At 41.4% G+C, this 22,833-nt stretch overlaps 1 protein-coding gene across 1 annotated transcript in view; it reads right to left on the bottom strand.

The window, feature by feature from the left end:
- Positions 1 to 22,833, bottom strand: part of NOP58 (NOP58 ribonucleoprotein) — a 36,201-nt gene that overhangs the window by 2,571 nt on the left and 10,797 nt on the right. Inside the window, exons 4-13 of the mRNA XM_084644000.1 lie at positions 21,998 to 22,122; positions 20,907 to 21,043; positions 19,537 to 19,601; positions 17,125 to 17,259; positions 15,010 to 15,155; positions 13,811 to 13,937; positions 12,656 to 12,819; positions 11,752 to 11,886; positions 10,666 to 10,727; positions 5,879 to 6,006 (exon numbers count right to left, since the gene is read on the bottom strand). Coding sequence (XP_084500126.1) covers positions 5,879 to 6,006; positions 10,666 to 10,727; positions 11,752 to 11,886; positions 12,656 to 12,819; positions 13,811 to 13,937; positions 15,010 to 15,155; positions 17,125 to 17,259; positions 19,537 to 19,601; positions 20,907 to 21,043; positions 21,998 to 22,122 — 1,224 coding nt within the window. The remainder of the gene's footprint in view (positions 1 to 5,878; positions 6,007 to 10,665; positions 10,728 to 11,751; positions 11,887 to 12,655; positions 12,820 to 13,810; positions 13,938 to 15,009; positions 15,156 to 17,124; positions 17,260 to 19,536; positions 19,602 to 20,906; positions 21,044 to 21,997; positions 22,123 to 22,833) is intronic.

Genomic DNA, 22,833 nt, shown 5'->3' with positions numbered 1-22,833 from the left:
CACCCCCGCCCCATTTAGCTTTAGAAACCTCCAGACAGAGAAATCAAGCATAAAGCACTACTGATCTGACAGCTTATGCAGCAGAGTCCACACTATCACCAGAGCCCCACCTCATTAAATTCTTTGCTTAACTGAGCCAGTCTTGGATACCACGGTCTTTAGCACGCAATGCCTTGCAATGCGCAAACTCATAATGTCGCAACAATACTTCAGTTTCTACATAACCGGGAATCTGATGCCAGCAGCGTTTGTGGCACATAGTCATGACTCAAAAGAGGAAACAATTCTGACACCACTTCCAAACATCAGAACATATTTCATATTGGAAGTGAGAAGGTGAATCAAAACACAAAAAAGTAAAGAAACATCTCAGACAAAATAAACTGAACAGACTTGGACTTTCCGTTAAACTTACAAAAACGCAGCAGCAGAATTAACTCCTCAGACCAGCAGAAGAGTAATATGATACAAAAGAACGTTTTAACATTTGCCTCAAGGGCAAACATAAGACACAACATTGACTCCAGTGTATAAAATGCCTGGTTACATATACAGCAAAATACAGCAACACATGCAGTTTACCAATAAAAAAATGCTGAAACCCTCATCAGAAGAGGATTCCAGATGAAAGGCCTGGTGTGTACAATAATAAACTGATTCCACAACAGATATGCAGGCCAACATGCAACTAATGTGTGTGCATATAATATAACCTCCTACAGAAATTGATAATATACATGTAAAGAGAAGTAGTAACGTACAAATAATTGTACTCATACATTTATCTTGCTAAACAATGTGGCATACATTATTTTGAGAGCTGTAGCTCACAAAAGCTCATGCTCAAATAAATTGGTTAGTCTCTAAGGTGCCACAAGTACTCCTTTTCTTTTTGCGAATACAGACGAACACGGCTGCTACTCTGAAATTTGCTGTACTGTAAGTTTTTGCTTGGTTGGGATACTGAGCAAAAAAGACTGAATTTTCAGGCAACGTGCTGGGTGGTTACCTTTGAAAAATAACCTGTGTTATTACTGTGTCATCTGCTTTGAAACACCAAGGGAACGGTCACAAATTTCAATACAAAATAATGTATTTTGTATTCATGGGTCTTGTAATTTCTCACAGCGAGCAGTAGGATGCCTTAATAAAGACTTAAATTGCTAGTTTCCAACAGAGCTCATCACAAGATTTCACATGTTCGAACCTGGACAGAATGAGGATAACAGCTCCAGGGAGGCTGTTCCTTCCCTCCAGACCTGGCACTGGCAAGTCACTCAGCCCAGTAGGGTTTCTTTGCAATACAGTAGTTGACAAGAGAGGCAAAAGCCTTTGTCAGCAGGCTTTGAAACAGACTGAAGAGCACCCAGAACAGCTTAACTTGACTGATGTACCTACCAGCACCTATACAGAGCAGGGATCAGTACCCTGGGTTCCACCAAGAGTGTTTTACCACACGAAAATCTTTAATGCATTTTTACATACCAAGCACTTTGTATACACATCATACTCCACCCACTTCTTCCAGTGTACAGACGACAGGTGAAATAGCATATGATTAAAATGTGCCCTGATAGGTAGCCCCCATCACTTGAGCCTGCCCTGCAGGGTTAATACCATTAATTTATTTTAAAGAAGATACTTCCCCTTCTTGCAGTACAGGCATTTTAGTGACAAGCCATAGTTGCCCACTATGACCTTTAATGTAAGCTGAGTGTTTTACTGGTGGTACTGGTTAGCACTATTAGCGGTCATGTTAGAAGGCTAACACCTCAAGTCATTCTGTCTAACGTATACTCCCATCGATTCATACCGGGTTTCCCACCCCCACTGAAATAGTGGTGTTCAAGGGAAAGTGTCAACTTATTTTCTAGACAGTTTAAAAAAACTTCAGTGACTTCAGATACTCTCCCTGCCAATTTCTGAAGTGGTTCCAAACCTTTATGTTTAAAAAGCATGTGTGTGCCCCGGTTTCAGTTTGACGGATCCACGCAAATAGGGAAACACTGAAAAGCAACATCCAAAGTGCTACCAAATGCTCAGAGGAGACAGAAAATAATTCTCTTATTTTTGTTACAGTAACATTAGGTAAAAGATTTCAGACAAACATGATTTTTAAGGTGGTGTCCCTTTCACGTTGTCATGCTAAGTTAAGAAAACACCTCATTAGAGCACTGCCATTTTAAAAAAGTTAAAGCCAAGGAACCTAACACATTTGGGGTTTAGGTGTATAAGTGTAGAAATGCAGAATTAAGGCTTAGAATTAGAATTAGAAACAGTCTTAGCCTGCCATCCAATGCACTCCTTATGCCACTTAGAACTACCTGCCAAACTTCTTAAGCTACCACTTCCACAACACACGATGGACATGCCAGCTCTTCTGTCATCTACCTGAAAACAGTGAGGTCACAATCTGTCCTGTTTCAGAGAATACCACACAGGTTGGTGGATAGCCAGGCCACAGGATGGGGAAGGTGTAAGGTGGATAGCTGATTAAATGTGGGTGGAAAGTAGTAAGAGGTACATTGGGATTGAGAGTAGACTGGTGCTGTGCTAAGTAAAGTTCTATTTTGCAGCGGTATGCAAAGGATAAACAGTAGTTTGGATTTGAGCAGAATGGTGGCTGGGAAAGGGGTCTGTGAACTATATAGATATAATTGTAATGTGTGAACCTTGTGAGGTTGTGATTTTAAATGCTATAAGAGGACAATGAGAAAGGATATGTCTGCACATGGATGGTAACAGATAAATAAGCTCTTCAGATCTGCCTAACTCAGTGCGTACAGCCCCTAGCAAAATAGCGCCTCAGTCATGACTGGGATATCTGTGCACTAATAAGCATAGTACAACTGGCTTAAAAAGAATTAGAGTTGAAAAAAGGTCTGGATGGGCAGGGTGCACAAATGAAAAAGGGAAAATTTTGTAAACATTAGCGCAAAGCATATGTTGCTAATACTGGCCATGAAGTAAGATGTACGGCTATGTGTTTTGGTGGAGGATGAAAGACACCATGAACGTGGTTTATGGTACCTCAGCTTGGAATTCCTATAACTCAAATTCTCACTTCTAACTTCACTTAGGAGTTTGCAGCTCTTCAGTGTTTTTTGGGTATTTTGGTTTTTTTGGAGTAGATTTTAATGATTTATTTTTCCTGAGCTATTTACACCCTTAATTCTAATTGAAGAAAGTTTGTTTGCAGATCATAGCAGCTAGTTAGATTTTTAAGATGTGTGTCTCGCCAATGCACCTCTTTATTGGAAAGACAAGACCATGGCTCAGCTCTGGACTCCCCAACAAAACCAGGACATCTGACAAAGTTTAACATATGCGCAACATAACTTTGCCAATCCACTGAACCACGCTGAAGTTTGCCCACTACACAGGATATTGGTGGCTCTGATTTTCCAAGTTCTCGCCAAAACTAAGCTTTATACATCCCCAAAGTGTTAAGAGGCACCAGTAATCAGTGAGGCCAATGAATCAGAGATATGATTAGTAGGCAAAGGTATTTGTGGTACAGCCCATTAGAAGACATGTTCATGAGTAAAAAAAAATGTTAAACTAATCTTTAAGAACCATACCTGACGAATATGGAATTGCCTGTAGATTTTCTCCTTTTAGAACAGGGGTTCTCAAACAGGGGATGGGGACCCCTCGGGGGTCACGAGGTTATTACATGGGGGGTCATGAGCTGTCAGCCTCCACCCCAAACCCCACTTTGCCTCCAATATTTATAAATGGTGTTAAATATATAAATAAATGTTTTAAATTTATATGGGGGGAGGGGGGGGGAGAATTTCACACTCAGGGGCTTGCTAGGTGAATGGGGTCACCAGTATAAAAGTTTTGAGAACCACTGTTCTGGGAGAATACTTGAGAGAAATGTCAGCAAGGCACCATGTTTTCTGGGGCAGTTTTGGGGTAGGGACCTAAGTATGAGTGTTTCACATCTACGTTTACAATGGAAAGGTAGTCTATGGAAACAATTCTGCGCCTATAATAAAGGGTTACTTTAGTGCTGACAACACATTCAGAAGGGTCTCAGAAGAGGTAGTGACTAAAAATGTCCACATACTACAAAAGGAATTAGGCAAAGAACACTAAAATCATCACAGACCACTCCCATATGTCCTTGTCTCTTTATCGTATTAAATATCACAGCAAAAGTCATGATGTGGACCTTTTCCCCCAACAGTACAGAAAAAGATACATCTGTATCACAGGAGAGGGTAGGCCCAAAACTCAGCTAAGTTACAGAGCTTGTGAGCCATTCCACCAGTGCAAGATGCCATAAAGCCAGCATAGCCAGCCCCCAGGAAGATCATCTTGGCATTGGGGGACCTGAGGATGATGCAGAGCCAGCACAACTGCTCTGAAATCACCCTCACTGTCCAAATGTTGGTACATGGAGAATGGTGGCTGTAGAGGGGGGGTTGTGGATTAGACATTCCTGTAGAAGCCCTGGCTGCTCTTACAGCCTTTGCCAGCCATTGTTTACTCCTGGGGGAATTCTGCACCATTGCTCAATGCAGAATTTTGCAGAAATTAATGTTGCGCACAGAATTTCCCATTTTCCCTACAGAAATGGGCTGCAGAGATGTTGGCTGCCACTAGGGACCACTGGACCAGCAGAGCCCAGCTCGGAAATAGAAGACAAGGCCAGTGTGAGGGGGAGCGAACTGGAGCGTATCCAGCAGCTGCAGGTCCCAGCATGCCCTGAAGGAAGGAGGCGGCAGCATGCAAGAAACTCCGTACAAGCCTGGGACTCAAGGGAGGAATGTCTGGCCCCCCTGGCTGGGCTCTAGCGGGGAGGGGTCAGAGAAGCAGGAACTGGGTTGTCATAGGGGTTTCTTTAACTCTCTACTCCAGGGGGAATTTTTGTAGGTCTCTGTGTTGTTACAGACATACTCGCTGACAGGAATTTTGAAATAAATTACCAAAACAATTGAAACTGGTGTGGTTATATAGTGTTACTTTGATACACAAAATTTCCAAAATTTTAAAATATTGTGTGCAGAATTTGTAATTTTTTGGCGCAGAATTCCCCCAGGAGTAAATTATTGTGATTTAGATCTTTGCAGCTGACAACCTGGAGCAGCTCACAGCCAACTCTGGCTCAGGGAAACTAAAAAGCAGCATCTCTGCGCTCCTCCACCACAGCAAGTATCAGGGTAGCTATATTGATGTTTTGGAAGTGAGGAAGAAGTAGCTTTTTAGCATAGCTGCCTAGGCAGTTTGCAAAGCAATTCTCAATACAAAACCTCATGATTCCGAAATTACAATCCAAGATCTTTCACAAGGTAACTCAGAGCTGGTAGCTAGCCTATCAAAGTCTATCACTCTAGAACGGAGTGGTTATTTTTAACACACATACAAATAAACTCCTATTATCCAAACCCTAATTATCTGAAATTCAGATTGTGAAATTCTAAAATGTCATTTATCTTGAAATTCTGATTTTCCCCAATTTTGGATATGACCCAAACTATTTGGATAATAGGGGTTTATCCATACTCATAGTAAATGGGATAAACAAGTTAGCACAATGCCAAATTTTTAAATGTGAGCCATTTCCTTTCATGATACCAGACAATGTCGATGAAGGATTAATCTACTCAGCAAGTATTTCTGTAATAGACATTTGAGGCTGGATTTTTTTGTTTGTTTTTAAACCTCATCTATGTTATGCTTACAGCACCACTGGCCTTTTAGAAATGTATATAAAACAAATACCAGTCCAGTTTCAGCCCACAAGAAGATTAAAAAATAAACATGTCAAACTCATGGAAAACAGTTGTGTATTCTGACAGGCCACTCTAATTCCCTTTATACAATGCTTGCAGGAAACGATGAGTTAGACACAAATACAGTAACCAACCTTTAATTTCGGTTTTGACCTTCCTTGCTTTCACCTCCGTCTCCTCTTCTTCCACCTCTTCAATTTTACGTTTTTTTGGAACAGCTGGGAGTGTAGAGTCACCAGAGGGGTCATATATCTTTACTTCACTGGAATGAAGAAAACTGAGTGAGTTAAGTTGCAAACTTGCAAGGGAAGAAACAGCACTGTAAATAAGATACAATGGTGAAATGCTCGCTTTCAATTCTCTATGAACATCTCCTCACTGGATGATTTTCAATGGAGACAGCACAATGAATGGAAAGTGGAAGATCCCTGGTGGACTGGTTTCCATTTACTGAGAACAAACAAACATGGGAGCTGTGCAATTTGAGAAACAAGTAGTATCTTGTACTGGACCAATTTCTGTTGGTGAAAGAGGCAAGCATTTGAGCTATACAGTGCTCTTCCTCTGCGTTGCTCAAAAGCAGGTGTCTTTCACCAACAGAAGTTGGTCCAGTAAATGATATCCTGGCACCAACAAGGCTACAACTCCACTGAAAACAGAGTACAACTGTCTCATCTGCACAGAAAAGCCAGTTCAGGTGTTGAATTTTACTTTTTATGGTAATAGTCATTGTAATCAAGATTTCAATTCTATTCTAGTCCGAGACCACATGTCATCCATTATGTTGCTCTCTCCACAGCTGAACCTGAAGAATTGTTTCCTTCAGGAGGGTGTGGCCACCTGCACAAGCATAACATAAGAATGGCTGTATTCGGTCAGATCAATAGTCAATCTAGCCCAGTATCCTATCTTCCGACAATGGCCAATGCCAGATGCTGCAGAGTGAGTGAACAGAACAGGGCAATTATCAAGTGATCCATCCCCTGTTGTCCACTCCCAGCTTCTAGCAATCAGATGCTTAGGGACATCCAGAGCATGGGGTTGCATCCTTGACCATCTTGGCTAACAGCCAATTCTTTTTTGAACCCAGTTATAGTTTGGCCTTCACAAAATCCTCTGGGAACGAGTTTCACAGGTTGATTGTGCGCTGTGTGAATTAGTACTTCCTTCTGTTCGTTTTAAACCTGCTGTGTATTAATTGCATTGGGTAACCCATGGGTCTTGTTGTATGTGAAGGGGGTAAATAATGTTTCTTATTCATTTTCTTCACACCATTCAGGATTTTATAGACCTCTCTCATATCCCTCCCCCCCTTTAGAAAAGCGGTCTCTTTTCTAAGATGAACAGTCCCAGTCTTTTTAATATCTCTTCATATGGAGGCTGTTCCATACCAGTAATAATTTTTGTTGCTCTTCTCTGTGCCTTTTCCAATTCTAATATATCTTTTTTGAGATGGGACGATATGGCGGGGTGTACTTGCCCTGCACTGGAGTGGAAGGGGCAGCACTCTAGCAGCAGAAGCCATGCCCCCTCAACCCTGCTGGGCATGCTCCAACTGCTGCTGCTGCAGTATAAAAAGGGAGCAGCCTTGCTCAGGCTGGGCTGGCCACCAAGGAGGAAGAATGCACCACGCCAGCTCCAGCTGAGGAGCAGCCAGGATCCCGGACCGCGGGAGCAGGAAATGCCAAGGCCCAGACAGGTACCCAAGGACGTCCCAGGGAGATTGCAGCCACCACCCAAGGAGCCCAGAGACTCCGAGGACACTGTGACTTCAACTGCAGGAGTCACAGTAGGAAGTAGTCCAGGCGTGGACCAGCCAGTGTCTCTGCAGCAGTTGGCCATGTTGGGCAAACCCATTCGCCACTACCAGGGCGCTGGGCTGGGACTATGTATAGCAGGGAGGGCCCAGGTGCCCCTACCCTAGCTGCCCTATTTGGGGGGCAGCCCACCAAACCCCCACCTACTGACTCTGACCATTAGGCCAGGCTTCCCTACAGCCCAGGGGAGTCTGACTGGCTCTAGCTATTAGGCCGTGCTGCCCCACAGACAAGGGGAGTCCCATTGATGCTGGCCATCGGGCCATGCAGCCCAGAGGCTGAAGGCAGCCAACTGACCTAACTACGGGGTTACCATGCCCTTGCCCCACCCCCAGGATGACTGGGTATACTTGCCCTGCAACAGACTACCACAACTGCATGCAGTATTCAAGGTGTGGGGTACTGTGGATTTATATAGTGGCATTATATTTACTGTCTTATTATCCATTCCTTTCCTAATGATTCCTAACATTATTACCTTTTTTGACTGCTGCTGCACATTGAGCAAATGTCTTCAGAGAACTATTCACAATCACTCCAAGATCTCTTTCTTGAAGGTTAACAGCTAGTTTAGACCCCATTATTTTGTTTGTATAGCCAGGATTATGTTTTCAAATGTGAATTAAGTCTGTAGACCCAGGCACCAAGACACGCTGCTGCAAGTTTTAAAATGCAGTTTCGATAGTCCCTGCAATTCAGAAAGTCTCCTAACAGTGTCCATAAGCCAGATGATTTTTTAAAGGCATAAGAGGCAGTTAGATATCCAGTTCTGATTTTCGTCTTGGGAATTCTGCTCTCAAGTGTCTTGGGGTATGTTTGCATTGCATTTTAAAAGCAGAGTCTCAGCGCCTGGGTCTACAGGCTTGGGCTCATGCTAGAGTGCTAAAAACAGCCGTGCAGACGTTCAGGCTTGGGCTGGGGCTCAGCCACCGAAACGCAAGGAGAGGGTGTGTTTCACAGCCCAAGCTGCAATGCGTAAACTGCTGTTTTTAACATCATAGCACATGCCCAAGTCTGTAGACCCAGGTTCTGAGACTCACTACAACAGGCTTTAAAAATGCAGTGTAGACATACCCTGAGACTTCTCCTTTGTTCAGTTCCAGCTTCTTCTGGAACGTTCTCAGCTCTAGCCACCCTCATCAGCATGTCCCCATCTCAGTACTCTGCTCACTCCTCTATTCAGACTTCCTTCAATATCGCAACATCTGTTCCAGGCCCTGGGGCAATTAAAGGCTTGTCCTATCCAATGACGGTTACTTGCTATGGCACGGTCTCTGGCATCAGTTAAGAACAGTATTTCTACTGAAGCAGAAAGGAGTTTTAAATATAGATCCTACTAACAATCAGAACATTTTACGGGTATGCATATACTGCTTCAGTAGTTGTGACAGGAGGAGAGCACCACCATAGTAATAGTCCTTTTGGTCATCGCTAAAATACTATTGATGATCAAAGGGCTACAATTAGCTATTATAGATAAGCAAAGTTCAACATCTTGCAAAGCTTTTCGGGGGGAGAAAGGGGTGTTTGGACCAACTCTACAGAATACCAGACAATTGATTTTATGTGCGGTCTGATACATTTATGACTCAGAAAAGAAACTGCACCCCATGCTGCAGTAAATGTAAGCTTTCATGTGGCAGTAAGTGTCTCTCACTCTACACAGACTGTGAGAAGGGTATTTCTGATCCGACTGGCGAAGGCCATCTTGGTCAAAAATTAGATAAGCAACACGGTCAGTAACTCAGGGGTGGTCCATGTCAGACTGTAACAGAAGCTCCTCAAGACATTTTCAGTCATAAAGAGAACTGACATTTAACACCTGAAATAGCCAACACCAAGAATTATTTTTATTGTTAATCCAGTATTATTGTAGGGTAGAATCTGATTTACAATCCGTCTCCCACAGTACCAGCATCAGAAAAGCTGCTACTTTTCCACCAGAAGTGGCCATCTTATTGAAAACTCAGAAACAGTAATTTCTACAGTTTATTTGTGGTAAAACCTACATCTCACCTTTTCTATTCCTGACTGCTAAACTGAGCCACACAGATTGGAAAGTATCTTTAATCCACTCTCCTTTTAAACCTAGAGTTCCATCTGTTAGTGCTGAAATGTTCTGCACACACGTCCAGCCAGGAAGTCAGGACTCCCCAAGTCAACAGGCTGAGGATATACAAGTATCAGACCATCCTCCTACTCTCCACCCTAAAAGCCATTGATGCGCCACCTGCTGCCATTTCAACTCTTTTCTATGTGTAAAACCCTGCCATAAATCACATCATGGAACCAGTCCACACCATGGAACATCACTGCAAGTTTCGGAAGATTTCTCCTGGGAGTTGTGTGACTGGCAGCCACGATTGAAGCAGCTATTATGGGTTTGAGTGTGCAATGCTGATTAATAGTAACTGACAGAGCTACCCTCTCAACAGTGCTTTTGCTGCACACATACCCATAGTCCACCTGCAACAGATGATTCACCGGGGTAAATAAACGAAGCTAAACTGTCCTCAGGTCACATCTGTGCAATTAGTCATGACCTGTCAGTCGTTTATGCCAGTTTCCCAACACTTGGATGTTTCACTTCTTGAGCTGCACTTTCCAGCACCACTGCAGGTACCAGAAATTATCAGGATACACAAAACAGTTACTGTTAAGGACCCAGTAACATTGATCCTGTATGGGATCCAAACAGGAAAGATGAAAATTTGCTCAGCACAATGTGAGCATTTTTAGAATGAACCTGTTGAAGGAAGTTTCTAGTGTGGCTTTCAAACGTGTTATGGGGGGAAAAAGTTTACCTAAACCCTGTATTTCTAAAATTTTAAATAATTCTGACTAGCATGAAATAAAAAAGCTAGTCATTGATCCTCAGAGCTATCAAAGTTTCACAACTGATGCTAATACCACCCAATGTTCTCTCAGAGGATGTCTCAGCAACCCATTCTCTAAAGTAGGTGGTACATAGCAGTGGGCATATTGCCAGTATTTAAGTGCATGAAAAATGTTCCTAGAACTCAAGTCAACGGAGACCAAAACCCAAGTCCCAGGGTGATAAAAATAAAGTTATACGCTGCCAAGCTGAACAGAAAACTACCCACCTCCTGTGCTGATATTTGTCTGCCCTGGCCAAGGCCTTTCCTGTGCCACTTATTCTTCTTATCTAGGACAAAAATTTAGAAGTGAAAACAAATTACTCATAATGAAAACAATTTAGAACAAACTCCACAGCCCTTGAAAGAAATTAAAACTGCAAAGACAGGCATGCAATGCCTGACAAAAAAGCCACATGTTTTCAGCTGCCAGTGAAGTATAACTAAACAATATTTACTTATTGGGGGCAAGCTCATGAGAAGGGTCTTAATTTGGATTTAGAAACACAGGTGTCAAGTGCACTGCATTTCTAACCCGTTTAAGGTTCACGAAGTGCAGATCCCTCTTTGTAATTTACAAAAAATGTCACAGGCTTCAGTATTGTAGTAGAATGTTTAAGCTTTAAAGGCTGCAGCCACTGCAGCTAAACAGAACCACATACTTGAAGCAGGGTGGATACTCCACCCAGAAGAGGGCAATGATACTGACACAAGTGCAACATATTACGTAGACAGATGCAACACTGGTGTGGGGAGGCAGGGTGCTTCGTACTTGGTGATGAGAAAAGAACGGAGCACTTTGCATCCTCTGTGGCACACAATGGCTCTCTGTTTACTGGCTCCAGAGGGAGCTCTTGTGGACTACATGTATCTTGGGCAATATTAGAAGGGAAGAATCCTTAAAGCTCCAGGGAGCTTACTTCCCAGACACAGAAATGCCACAAAATATCAAGCAGCCACAGCAGCAATGCCAGTGGAACATATGTGTGCATCTCACTCACGCTCCTGATCAGAACTGAGGTTTCACATTGACATCTAAATGTAGATGTGGAATGAGGGAAAGCTAATGCAAGTGGTGGCCTAGGAATGCAGGGATGGGCTCACCCTAAAGTCCCCCGCTTTCTGTCCCAGGCTAGGCCAGGGAAAAGTATGGGAAGGGAAAGTACCAGAATCTTATGCAGGAAAGAGGAGTTGGGAGAAGAGTATTCTCAGAACCATACCCCTCACCCTGCACATAAAAAAACAAACAAAATGAAAGTCTCCTCTCTCCTGAATAACTTTAATTATCTTTTCAACGCTGCATCCCAGGCTCACCCCTTTCTCTTCCAAGTGTCTCAGTCTAGTCTCTACTTTTAATCTGTTCTCAGCTCCCATTTCAGCACTGGAGTCCTCTCCAAGGGCATCATAACGAATAGTCAATGCAGTTTTGGCTGCTAGCATTCGAGAGATCTGGAAAAAAAGGTGAGTGTTAAATGCTAAGATGGGACACAAGATAGTAATACACTATGTACTCAGATCTGCAAATCAGGTCAAGAAATAGGAGAATAAAATGACCCTTAGTAGTAGCATTTAGCCCCCAAAATAGGTAGTACATCCCATTCAGCCACTTCAGTGTTAAGATTTTTTTGATATGGTAACTTTACTTCACCATCCACCCTTCTCACATCAGGCCAACTTGACATATACACTGGAAGCAATCTGCCTTTAAAAAACGATTGAAGAGCTTTTTCCTCAATGTGAACACACATTCAAAGTCATGTTCCAAAAAACACCTTTAAAATTCCCCATGTCCTTTAAATATAAGCTGTTAGTTCCAACATGGAGTAGAAGCCTATGATTTCAAGGATTTCCTCCTCTGAAGTTGAGGAAGCCTAATGTTCTCTTCGTGTATTTTACCAACAGCAAAGAAATTTAACGCACCTTAAAGTTTGATACCCAGTGCTAATCACATAATCCAGCAGGATTTTGTCACTCAAGTTATCACTCAGATTTTTGCATTGATAACTCTATTCCCTTTTTCTAATAGGAAAGAAAGTGACAGCTGACTGCAAGATCTGTGGTGCAGTGGTATTCTGCACACCTTCACAAGAGAGAGAGAAGTATAGCATGCAGTGGAAAAATCCCTATCAGGACTGTAAAGTTATCCATCTAATCTCCACAGACATTCACCTGAATAGGAAAAAGCTAACTAGCGAGATAAATCATTTCAGCAACTCACCTTTCCTTTGTTTTTTGCAGTAGTTTGTCCCACAAGGGAAGCATGATAAATCAGGCCAAACTTGGGTGTGTCCCGTTTAGTCTTCAGGGCTCTAAAAAGTGCTTTTTCAGCACCCAAAATTTGAACAGTGGAAGCTGGGTGTTTAGCCAGATTCAAAAGGGAACCTAGGGCAGAAACAGTCACAGATTATCAATTTAATCAGAATATGAACAGCTTAAGGGTATGCCTATGCTCAAATAAAATACCAGTGGCTGGCCTGGGTCAGCTAACTTGGGCTGCTGGGCTATAAAATTGCAATACAGATGTTCAGGTTTGGGCTGGAACCTGGGCTCTGAAACCCCGTGGGTCCCAGCACTCAGGCTCCAGCCAAGCCCAAACATCTACACTGTAATTTTTTAGTCCTGAAGCCTGACCCAGGCCAGCTGTGGGTATTTTACTGCAGTGTAGACATAACTTTACAAGTCTGGGACCGATACTAGGAAATGAGTGAAGGTAGGAGGCAAGTTTCAAACTTTGGTGGTGGAGGATTTATAAAATGATTTACATTAGTTTTGAGGAGGAGGGGAAGTGGTGTTGATCCTCTACTACTGAAGTAACAATGCTTGAGACCAATTCTGTATCTCCAGGTTTCATTTGGAAAGGAGGTGGGAAGACTGACTTGACACAAAACATCCCACTAGATGAATGAGTAGTGCTGACTGCACTCTGCAGTAAGAATGCTGACAGCACAATATGTAGCTGGCACTACACTTTAAGAAGGTGAGATAAACCTAACACTTTTCAAGTCAGTCTCCTAACAGATTAACTCAGATGTGACCCAACTGTTGGCAACAGGCTCAGAAAACGTCTCAGAAGAGGTAGTGACTTAAGTTGCCCTCATATTCTGAAAAGAAGTCAGGCAAACTGAAAAATGAATCATCATCGACTACTTCTGTGCTCGTGCCAATATTCTGACACCACACTAGGTTCTTCTGGCTTTCATCAAAACGTTTTGCATCAAGAGCTTAGCACTTCTGGCTTTCATCAAAACGTTTTGCATCAAGAGCTTAGCACAATGCTTTCAACTGACCAGGTCCTTAGGAAAAGCTGTTGATGGACTTATCTGGTGAAGCCAGTTCACATCTAACTTGCTGTATACTGATGAAAGTGACCTACCTGCATGAGCAATAAGCCTTGCTCCAACTAATTCCCCGACCATAACAGTGAGGTTAGGTGCAATGGCCATCATTCTGTTCTTGAGATAGTCATACAGCTGCGTTCGATACTCTGAGATCTCAATCACCTGGCACAGACACATCGGAAGATCAGGTTAAAGGAATCTAACAGCTAACAACCAGCTGTAAAAGTGTTAGTGCGTGTGTCACAAAGGGAAAGCACCAAGGATTGCCGTCAAGAGGCTGTTAGTGAATTTGTAATTGTATTACTGAATTATTTGTATAATTCACATTTATAATGCGAGTGAGTTATAGCACATTGAAATGTAACGGGGTGTGAAATCCTAACAGAGCCAAAAGTGAGGTTTACCTAAAAGCTTTATATGGGCAGCTTCACAGCAGATCCATATGAATACAATGCATAGGATTTGCATCTCTCTTCACTATGCTGTTACTATCAGTAAAACCCCAATATGCCAAGTACAGTGAAGGACAATTACTGAGGCCATTTTCTGTAATACAAAATCTGGAACATTCCATTTTAACACAAATATTTCTAACCATTCTCTTAAGATGGGATATTCTTTACCTCAAAAAATGTTAGACACAAAAAATTAAAGCGTATCAATGGGCAGTCAGCGTGATACAGCAGACTTAGTTTGGGATTAAGAGCCAGGAACTCTCTACTACTCATCCTATCACTGTCACTGACTGTGTTGGCTTGGGTAAGTAACAAATAGCCTGACTCTGCACCACTGAAATGGGAGTTTTATCTTTTACAAGAATGTTGGCCTCAGTTTTCCCATCTACAAAATGGGGCTAGCAGCACACTTTTATAAAGTATTTTGAAACAGAGATGAAAGGGGCTATATAAAAACTTAGAATTTACATAGCATTCTTCTCTCTAAGGATCTCCAAGCACTTTTCATTTAATATATGTTAGCCTTCCTCCCACAGTCTTATCCAATAACTTCCTTCTCCTCTCCATGTCAGCAACCCAAGATGGCATCAGATGAGGTAGTGACTGTGCGCCCTCATGTTTCTACATCAGGCGAGCAACAATACAGGAATCATCACTGCCATTAAGAAAGTGTGCTGGAGCAACCACAGGAAAGCTGATCCTTAGGAAAACAGCTGTCTGCAGAAAAAGCAGCCCCCATTGCTACACATCTTAAATTAAAGCTCTAAATGTATATATACCTGGTCACAGAGATGCAGTATATTGTTTATATCTTCTTCTGATACTTCTGTCCCCATGGAGATCTCTGCAGCAGCCTTCACATCCTCCTCAATCTCCTCTGGCAGGACTTCCGAGAGGTCACAGGTAGAAAAGTTTTTTCTGTCTCCTGTGGGACAAGATTGAAGGTGGGGAAAAAAGGAGAAAGATGATTTAAGTAAATCAAAAACAGAGGGAGTATAAAGAGGTAAGAGCCAAGTGCATCAACATGGAAACACCTACCCATTAGGGAGGAATAATCAATTGCACAAATACAAAAGAAGAAATGACTGCCTAGGAAGGAGTACTGCAGAAAAGGATGTAGGGGATTCTAGTGGATCACAAACAAAACACGAGACAACAAATACTGTTGCAAAAAAATCACGCATCATTCTCGGATATATTAGAAGGAGTAAAAAGAAAAGGAGTACTTGTGGCACCTTAGAGACGAATTTATTTGAGCATAAGCTTTTGTGAGCTACAGCTCACAAGTGCCGCAAGAAAGTCACGAGAAGTAATTCTTCCACTCTACTCAATACTGAAGGCCCCAACTGGAGTAGTGTTTGTCCAGTTCTTTACTGAATTGTGGTGCACAGATGTGGACAAACTGGAGAAAGCCCAGAAGAGAGCAATAAAAATTAAAAACATGACCTACGAGAAAAAATTAAGTTTGTTTAGTCTGCAGAGAAGATTGAGAGGAGACGTAACAGTCTGTAAAACGTTGTTAATAAAGAGGATGGTAATAAATTGTTTTCCTTAATCGCTGAGGACAGGACAAGAAGTAATGGGCTTAAATTGCCACAAGAGAGATTTTAAGTTACACAGTAGAAAAACTTCCTCATTGTAAGGGTAATTAAGCACTGGAACAAATTACCTAAGAAGGTTGTGGAATCTCATCCTCGGAGGTTTTTATACACCTCTAAACCATTCCAACACCTGTCATGAATGGCTTAGATATATGCAGTCCTGCCTCAGAGTAGGGGACAGGATGAGCAAGAATCTGATAGGTTATTAATCATAGAGTATCAGGGTTGGAAGGGACCTCAGGAGATCATCTAGTCCAACCCCCTGCTCAAAGCAGGACCAATCCCCAATTTTTGCGCCAGATCCCTAAATGGCCCCCTCAAGGATTGAACTCACAACGGTGGGTTTAGCAAGCCAATGCTCAAACCACTGAGCTACTAGATGACTTATCAAGGTCCCTTCCATTCCTACATTTCTATCAGTTTCTTTTTCTAAATTCCAAATGTGTAAATCAGCATATAGGTCTGTTAAGCCAGTTCAATTTGAAAATGACTGCCCATTCTGAATACAATTTGACAAATAAAATCCCTTATTTTGTAGCTTCATATAACTTAAAAGATGGCAGATTTCTCAAGGGTGAATTATTTTTTGGCAAAATATAAGATAATTGGGAGAATGGAATCACATGAACGAATTTATGCCAGAACTCAAGATTTCCTAACATATTTAAACATTTTAAAGAACTGCTAAGGTTAGAAGTTTTGGACTCACCTAATACAAAGGGAGAATTCCAGGAAAAGAGAGAAGTCAGCCATTTAGCACTATCAAGACCTAATTTAGTCCTCCCCAATATGCTATAGGAAACTCCCTTAAAGCCCCAAGTTCCTCTCTGAACTGCAAAGCTACCACATCACTGTACAAATCAATAGAAAAAACCACGCCTAGATGTTGAAATGCAGATGTCCACAAGATTAAACCCACTGTGGTCTCAGGGAATACCAAAAAATACTAAGTTTCTCTCTCTATACATCAGTTTTAAGCAATAAATTCCCAAACTGTGGTCTGTGGACTAACAGTGGTCTACAGAGCACTTGTTAGTGGTCCATGGAGAGCTGGCCAGTGCTAGCTCTCCTTGTTTCCAAATGCTAGATTACAACAAACTATTGCCAAATTATATTACTTTCCTAACATCAATTTCCCATATAAGCGTTTTCTAGAGCGTCACTGAGATGATACATGATTGTGAAATGGGCTGCACATTAGTGAACAGCATGAAATCTGGTCCACAAAGTGCTATTAAGTTGCAATTCATATTAATACTCAGTCTCCCATGCATGCTCAAAATTGTTACTCACCAACTTTCCGCACACATTTACAGTATGTTAGGTTATCTGCGATGATTTTGCCTAGTTCAGGGAAGTGCCAGCCATACCATTCCCTACAGCGCATGATATAGTTATTCAGCTCTTTATCTAGGTCATCAAGAAGGGCTGCAGATAGGACAGACATGTTAAAAAAAAAAGTATAGTCTAAAGAGGAACATTTTAATGTCAGATGTAGTGAACACTGCAAAGGGAAATATCAAGGTATTTTTCCACAATGTTTTCTTTGCATGAATACAAATATCAATGTACTGTGACAAGGTTGGTCGTCATTTTATTTTAAAATCACTGAAGGATTTGTTTCAGTGAAGAAATGTGTTTTGCAAATAAAATAGATCAAATTACACACTATGCTGAAAGAACACTACTGTTCCATAGTCAAACATTCAAAAGTCAGGACATGCCAGAATTAAGGATGCTGAGGCAACCCTGTATTCTCAAAGGGAGCTGTTTTATCTTCCACAGAAACAAGCCTCAGAAATTGAAAGTTACTTCTTAGTAATACACAGTTTGATGAAAATCCTTCAAACCTATCCCTCACTCCATGATTCCACTGTTAATTTTACTGGGCAACATACATGCTCTGAATCTTCTGTACAAAGCCACTTTGGAATAGACTTTCTGAAAGTTTAACTGGTGCTAATGTGTTTCCCCACAAATAGCTACAACCAGGAAAGGTTCAATTTAAACATCCAACACACAGGGAACTTAGGGTTATGACTAACATTCTATTCTTAACGCATCCCAATGTGCCTAGATTTTGCAGTGTTCGGGCAGCGAATAATCCCGTGTAAGCACAAAGATGGGCACAAGGATGAGTTTTGATTTTGAATTGTTTTATTTTGTTCATTTTGTCAAACTCTTCATTAAGCCAAACTTTTATCATCTTCACAATAATGTAAAAGAACCACTAGTTAACATGATGGTAAGGCCTGAAGTTCCATCACAGGGACCTGCCACTCAAACGATGAGCCTCTTTCACATGTCATACACTGCATAATGTATTGCATATGAACAGTTTCCTGCAACAGTGATGGTTATAGTGAAACAAAGAGCAGCGGTTTCGCTATCTGGGAGCTCAGAGTCATCCATTCCAGATGGTGGGATTGTGTCTAAGGTGTAAAGTTTAGCCCTCTAATCAGTTTTTTTCTTTAAACAGAATACAGATGTCAAAAGCCACCCTGTCCGATTATTTGATATTTAAATTACAGTAGCACCCTGCGGCCCAGATCAGGATTGGGGCCTTGTTGTGTGAGGCCCTGTACAACCAGATGTAGATACAAACAGCGTGGAGGTGATACACTATGTTAAAGTTACTACACATGCATAGTAAATGAAGAACGCCCTCCTCCATATGAAATCTAAGTTACACTTTGCGTTTGAGTTAAGTGTGAAGAGACCACATAGCCGCCCCCACCCCCCCACATTCAATAATGAAAGAAACTGAAAAGATTTAGTTTCAGCCCAGAGAAATTATTTTCAATTGTAATAACCCTTTAAGCTTATTTAAAATATAAACATACCTAGAACTAATGCAATAGGCGGTATACTCCAGTGCTGCAGATACAAGCTATAAGCTTATTTCTATTACAGCAGGGTAGAACACCCACTGAACATACTGTTACAAAGCCCCAAGGCTACAAGCATTTTCTTGTAATGCAATACGGACATTCCCATCTGCTGTCTCAGCAGTAGTGATGAAATTGTGAATTCAATCATTATTTTCAGCTCAACAAGATTCCACTGACAACAGAGCATGGAATTTGCCTCACTGAACTGTTCCGTTCACCACTGCCTGAGAGTGAGCAACTCCATTGTAACACGCATCCTTCAAGGAAAAGGAAGGGTTTGTCTGAATATTCTATTTTCCATTTGCCAAAGAAAGTTTAGTCTGTTTCCCTTAAGAAAAGCCAGCATGCAGAACATGGTACTACCTGTTAGTTATTTTCACGCATCTTTAGAACTGTTACTGGGTTGTGGTCTCAGTTCACTTCACTCAAGCTACCACCACAAATGACACCCACAACAGACGTACCAACAACCAAATACTTAGGGGAACAACTAACTTCTTGTCACTAGTCAGGGTGAGTCACACTGGGAATTGAAGCAATGGGAAGCTTGAACTGCCACTGTATGTGCTATAGCTGTTTTCTGGATATTAAAGGTCTTCACCTTTTAATACCACCCTCTCCGATTATTTGATATTTAAAATTACAGTAACACCTTCCATAAGCAATAGTTTTTAAAACTTCTGCTGGGTTGATTCAAACTGCCCTGTTATACTAAAACACTAGTAGAAATCTTGAAAAGGGCACATTTTAATAACTGTGATAAAAGTTAGCTGCCCCTGCAGAATACTTAAAGATGAAATTCTGATATACTTACAGATTGCTTGGACAATCATTGTATCTACTTTGTCTGGGCTGAATTTCAGCTTGTATCGGGAGAGGCTAAAAACAAAGATATCGTTATTAGCTACACCCCTGGCATTCCATTGCAAAAACCATATATTCTCCACCTGTTTTATTTTGCATGAATGAGTCCAGCTGTAGACTCATTCACACTCGTTTAATTTAAAGCCAAGGACTGGCCTCTGCTGGACATAATGGGAAGTTTGGAGAAGCACTGCTGCCGGTCGGTCCCATAACAACTGCAGCACACACAGTACCCAGTATGATGGGCGGAACCAAGGCACCAGAAAGGAGAAGCATGACTGGCTGGCTGTCCCTCTGCATAGTCTACACGCACTCAGTGGCAGGAAATTTGCTGTTAGTTACTTTTTGCAAATTTCTTCACAAAAACAAACAGCACAAGTATTTCCAGTTTTGCTGTGGCTGGGACTGATCCATGGGTAACAGTGTCTGTGAAGCGGTGAAACTCAGGAGTATGACTGTAAAGAACTAACAGATAAACTTCCCTTGTCCTTCTATCCACATTTTAGCACAAGCCCCACATATATACTTTTAAAATACGTTCTAGGATCTCGCATCACACATTTGGATTATGTCAAAATAAAACTCTGCATGTACATAGGGATTTAGATCTTCAAAAAGCTGCACAAACATCAATTCTCTCAGTTAGTCCAGCAAGGAAGGTAACGATCTCCATTTTAGAAGAATAAACTAGAAAGGTTCAGCAACTTGCCCAAGGCCATGCAGTGAGTTCATCTCAGAGTCTGGACTGAAACTCAAGTTTCTGGCACCTAATTGTGTACTTGTCATGGCTCTGTGTGCAGAGCTACTGCTCTGCTTAAATCTACAGTCAAGAACACTGCCTTTATTTAATGTTTATATTATGTACCACTGGGATATGTACAGTCATGGAGATATAAATTACATATCTCCATGAAACACTGAGTCCAACATTTACATTAAGCACTGAGGTATCAGATCTCAGTGGTGTTGGATTAATTTAAAATTAAATTTTCATATTGTCAATGACTGCATTTTAAAGAAGATACTACTCAATTGCATACGTAATATACAAGAAAAAGCTACTCAACTCAGGTTAATGCTACAGCACATATTGAGAGGTCTGACTGGCACCTATGGTGCCCCACCCAGTGAACCTTGCAAGAGCTTGCTTCTAGAGCAAGATTTAACCAAATTAATGTGCTTAGACTTTGGGCCTAATCCTGTATTCATTTCACACCCCAGACTCCCTCTGATATCAAAGGGAGTTTTGGGTGTCCAAGGATGCAGGAATGGAATAAAGCTGGTGGAAAGTACAGAAGTACAACTTCAATGGCAACTTACCTATGCGCCAATCCTAAACACATAGCTGCCATTTCCCGCGATGGAAGGCCAGTGATAAGCCCCTCGATTTGAGAACGAATTCCTCTCATCAGTTCAGTAACCATTGGGCTATGAATACAACTTAAGTTCAGCTTGTCCTATAAAATTAAGGTGAATATTAGGTGTTAACCAAGTTAATTAAATCCTCTTACAAATTCTCTTTCAATACTACTATATATTTATAGTTTTTCTCCTACTAAGGTATAATTGTTACCCATTTATGCTAGGCAAAAAGTCAGAAGCAGTGACAACCTTCACGGGTAATAAACATCAGGATTTCCACTACTGTAATAATCATATGTATTTTGCACTTTAACATCCTGATATCAGGAGCAACAAGGACTTGTAATAAGGTCCTGTGTACTCTGCCCCTAAGCTCTGGGGCAACACCAGGATTGTGTAAGTGATTAGTTCTACACTGCATACTAATTTTTAAGCAGTTTTCTCTAACCATCACCTACAACTGTGTCATTGAACAGAACACAGTAGGAAGCAGAGGGTTCGGTAGCTGGCTCTGGTTCTGAGGAAGGAATGAGAGATGGTTTGGGTTTTGAAATCGCAGAGACAAGTGAGGATTTTAGAATATAAACCTAATGCATCTCCTCTATACTTCCCCCCCTTTCAGACAAGGGCTGGAGAATACATGCACATATTTGGGGATTATGGGGAATGTGAATTCCCAGCAACCCTTATAACAACCAACAGTGAATAAGCACATCAATTGGATGTTTCTATAAATAAGGTCAGTAGGGCAACAGTTTGTATTTATGCTGTCTGCTTTCACAGCTGATACCCCACTGAGAAAACAAGAAGTGTGCACATCCGAGTGCTGTTTCAGTTTTGTCCATTTGCAGAGCAGACAACATCCTATCAAATTATATTCAGCTCACATCTGAAAATTTCTCTTTCCATCTAAGAACTAGAAACTTTTTTCTAATGAAAGCTCAATCTGCAGCACACTCCATGGCTACAGGACCACAAAACACAAAGGCCCTTATTCATAACATCTCAGCAGAATAAAACCAAATTAGAGAAGCAAAGTCAGTTTTCACCTTTATGACACCTCCGAGTTTGGCATCTGCTATGGCCAGCTGTTCATGGGCATCTTTTGCCACGATCTTCTTTAGAATTTTCTTCAAGTTCTTGCTGAGCTTGCCCTCAACCAGAGCTGTGGATGCTGTAGAGGAAAGAAGAGAACAAAGATGTGGCTAAATAAACAAACAAACAAAGCTTTCTAAAATCTAACAGGTATTAAAAATACCATGTCCAACTTGATACACAAGGCTGTACACTTACATTCACACCTCTGCAAGCTACTATACTAACCAAAATTGCAGTTGAAATTTTTTGACCCTGCGGTCATTTAAATGAATGTCGTAAAATGTTAGCACATTTGCTGTTCTTAATTTGAGAATATTTCTCCTCTAATTTTTCCCTCCTCCCTATATATGGAAAAACACCAGGATTGACTCCTAATTCTGCCAACTTTGTTAAAGATAACAGTCCACCAACTTCAGAGATATACTGAACATCCCCAGAAGCAACTCTAAGAAGATTTGGCATATAATTGAGTTACCCAATCCATTTTCAGACCCCCTGAAGTCATACATCACCAGCCACCACAGGCAATAGTCCAGTATTTACTCTCCGCTGATGATGTTGCAATATCCATGAAAGCCCACTGAAGCATGAAGTCAATTTGTGGGGATGGCAGAAGTCAGATATGGCCCTTTTTAAGGTATGTGATGTGGATTTGAGGAGTTTTAAAAAGAATCTTTATTTTGAAGTATAAATAAATCTATAAAAGCTTCACAAACCCACATGGCATATTTTAAGAGGACACTTATGCAACTCCCTTGACACGTTCACTCCATGCTCCAGTGACCTT

The sequence above is a fragment of the Lepidochelys olivacea genome, assembly GCF_965140295.1.
Source record: "Lepidochelys olivacea isolate rLepOli2 genome assembly, chromosome: 11".
In the NCBI taxonomy this organism is placed as follows: Eukaryota; Metazoa; Chordata; order Testudines; family Cheloniidae; genus Lepidochelys; species Lepidochelys olivacea.
The sequence above is the reverse complement of the archived record's forward strand: the minus strand, read 5'-3'. Positions and strand labels throughout refer to the sequence as shown.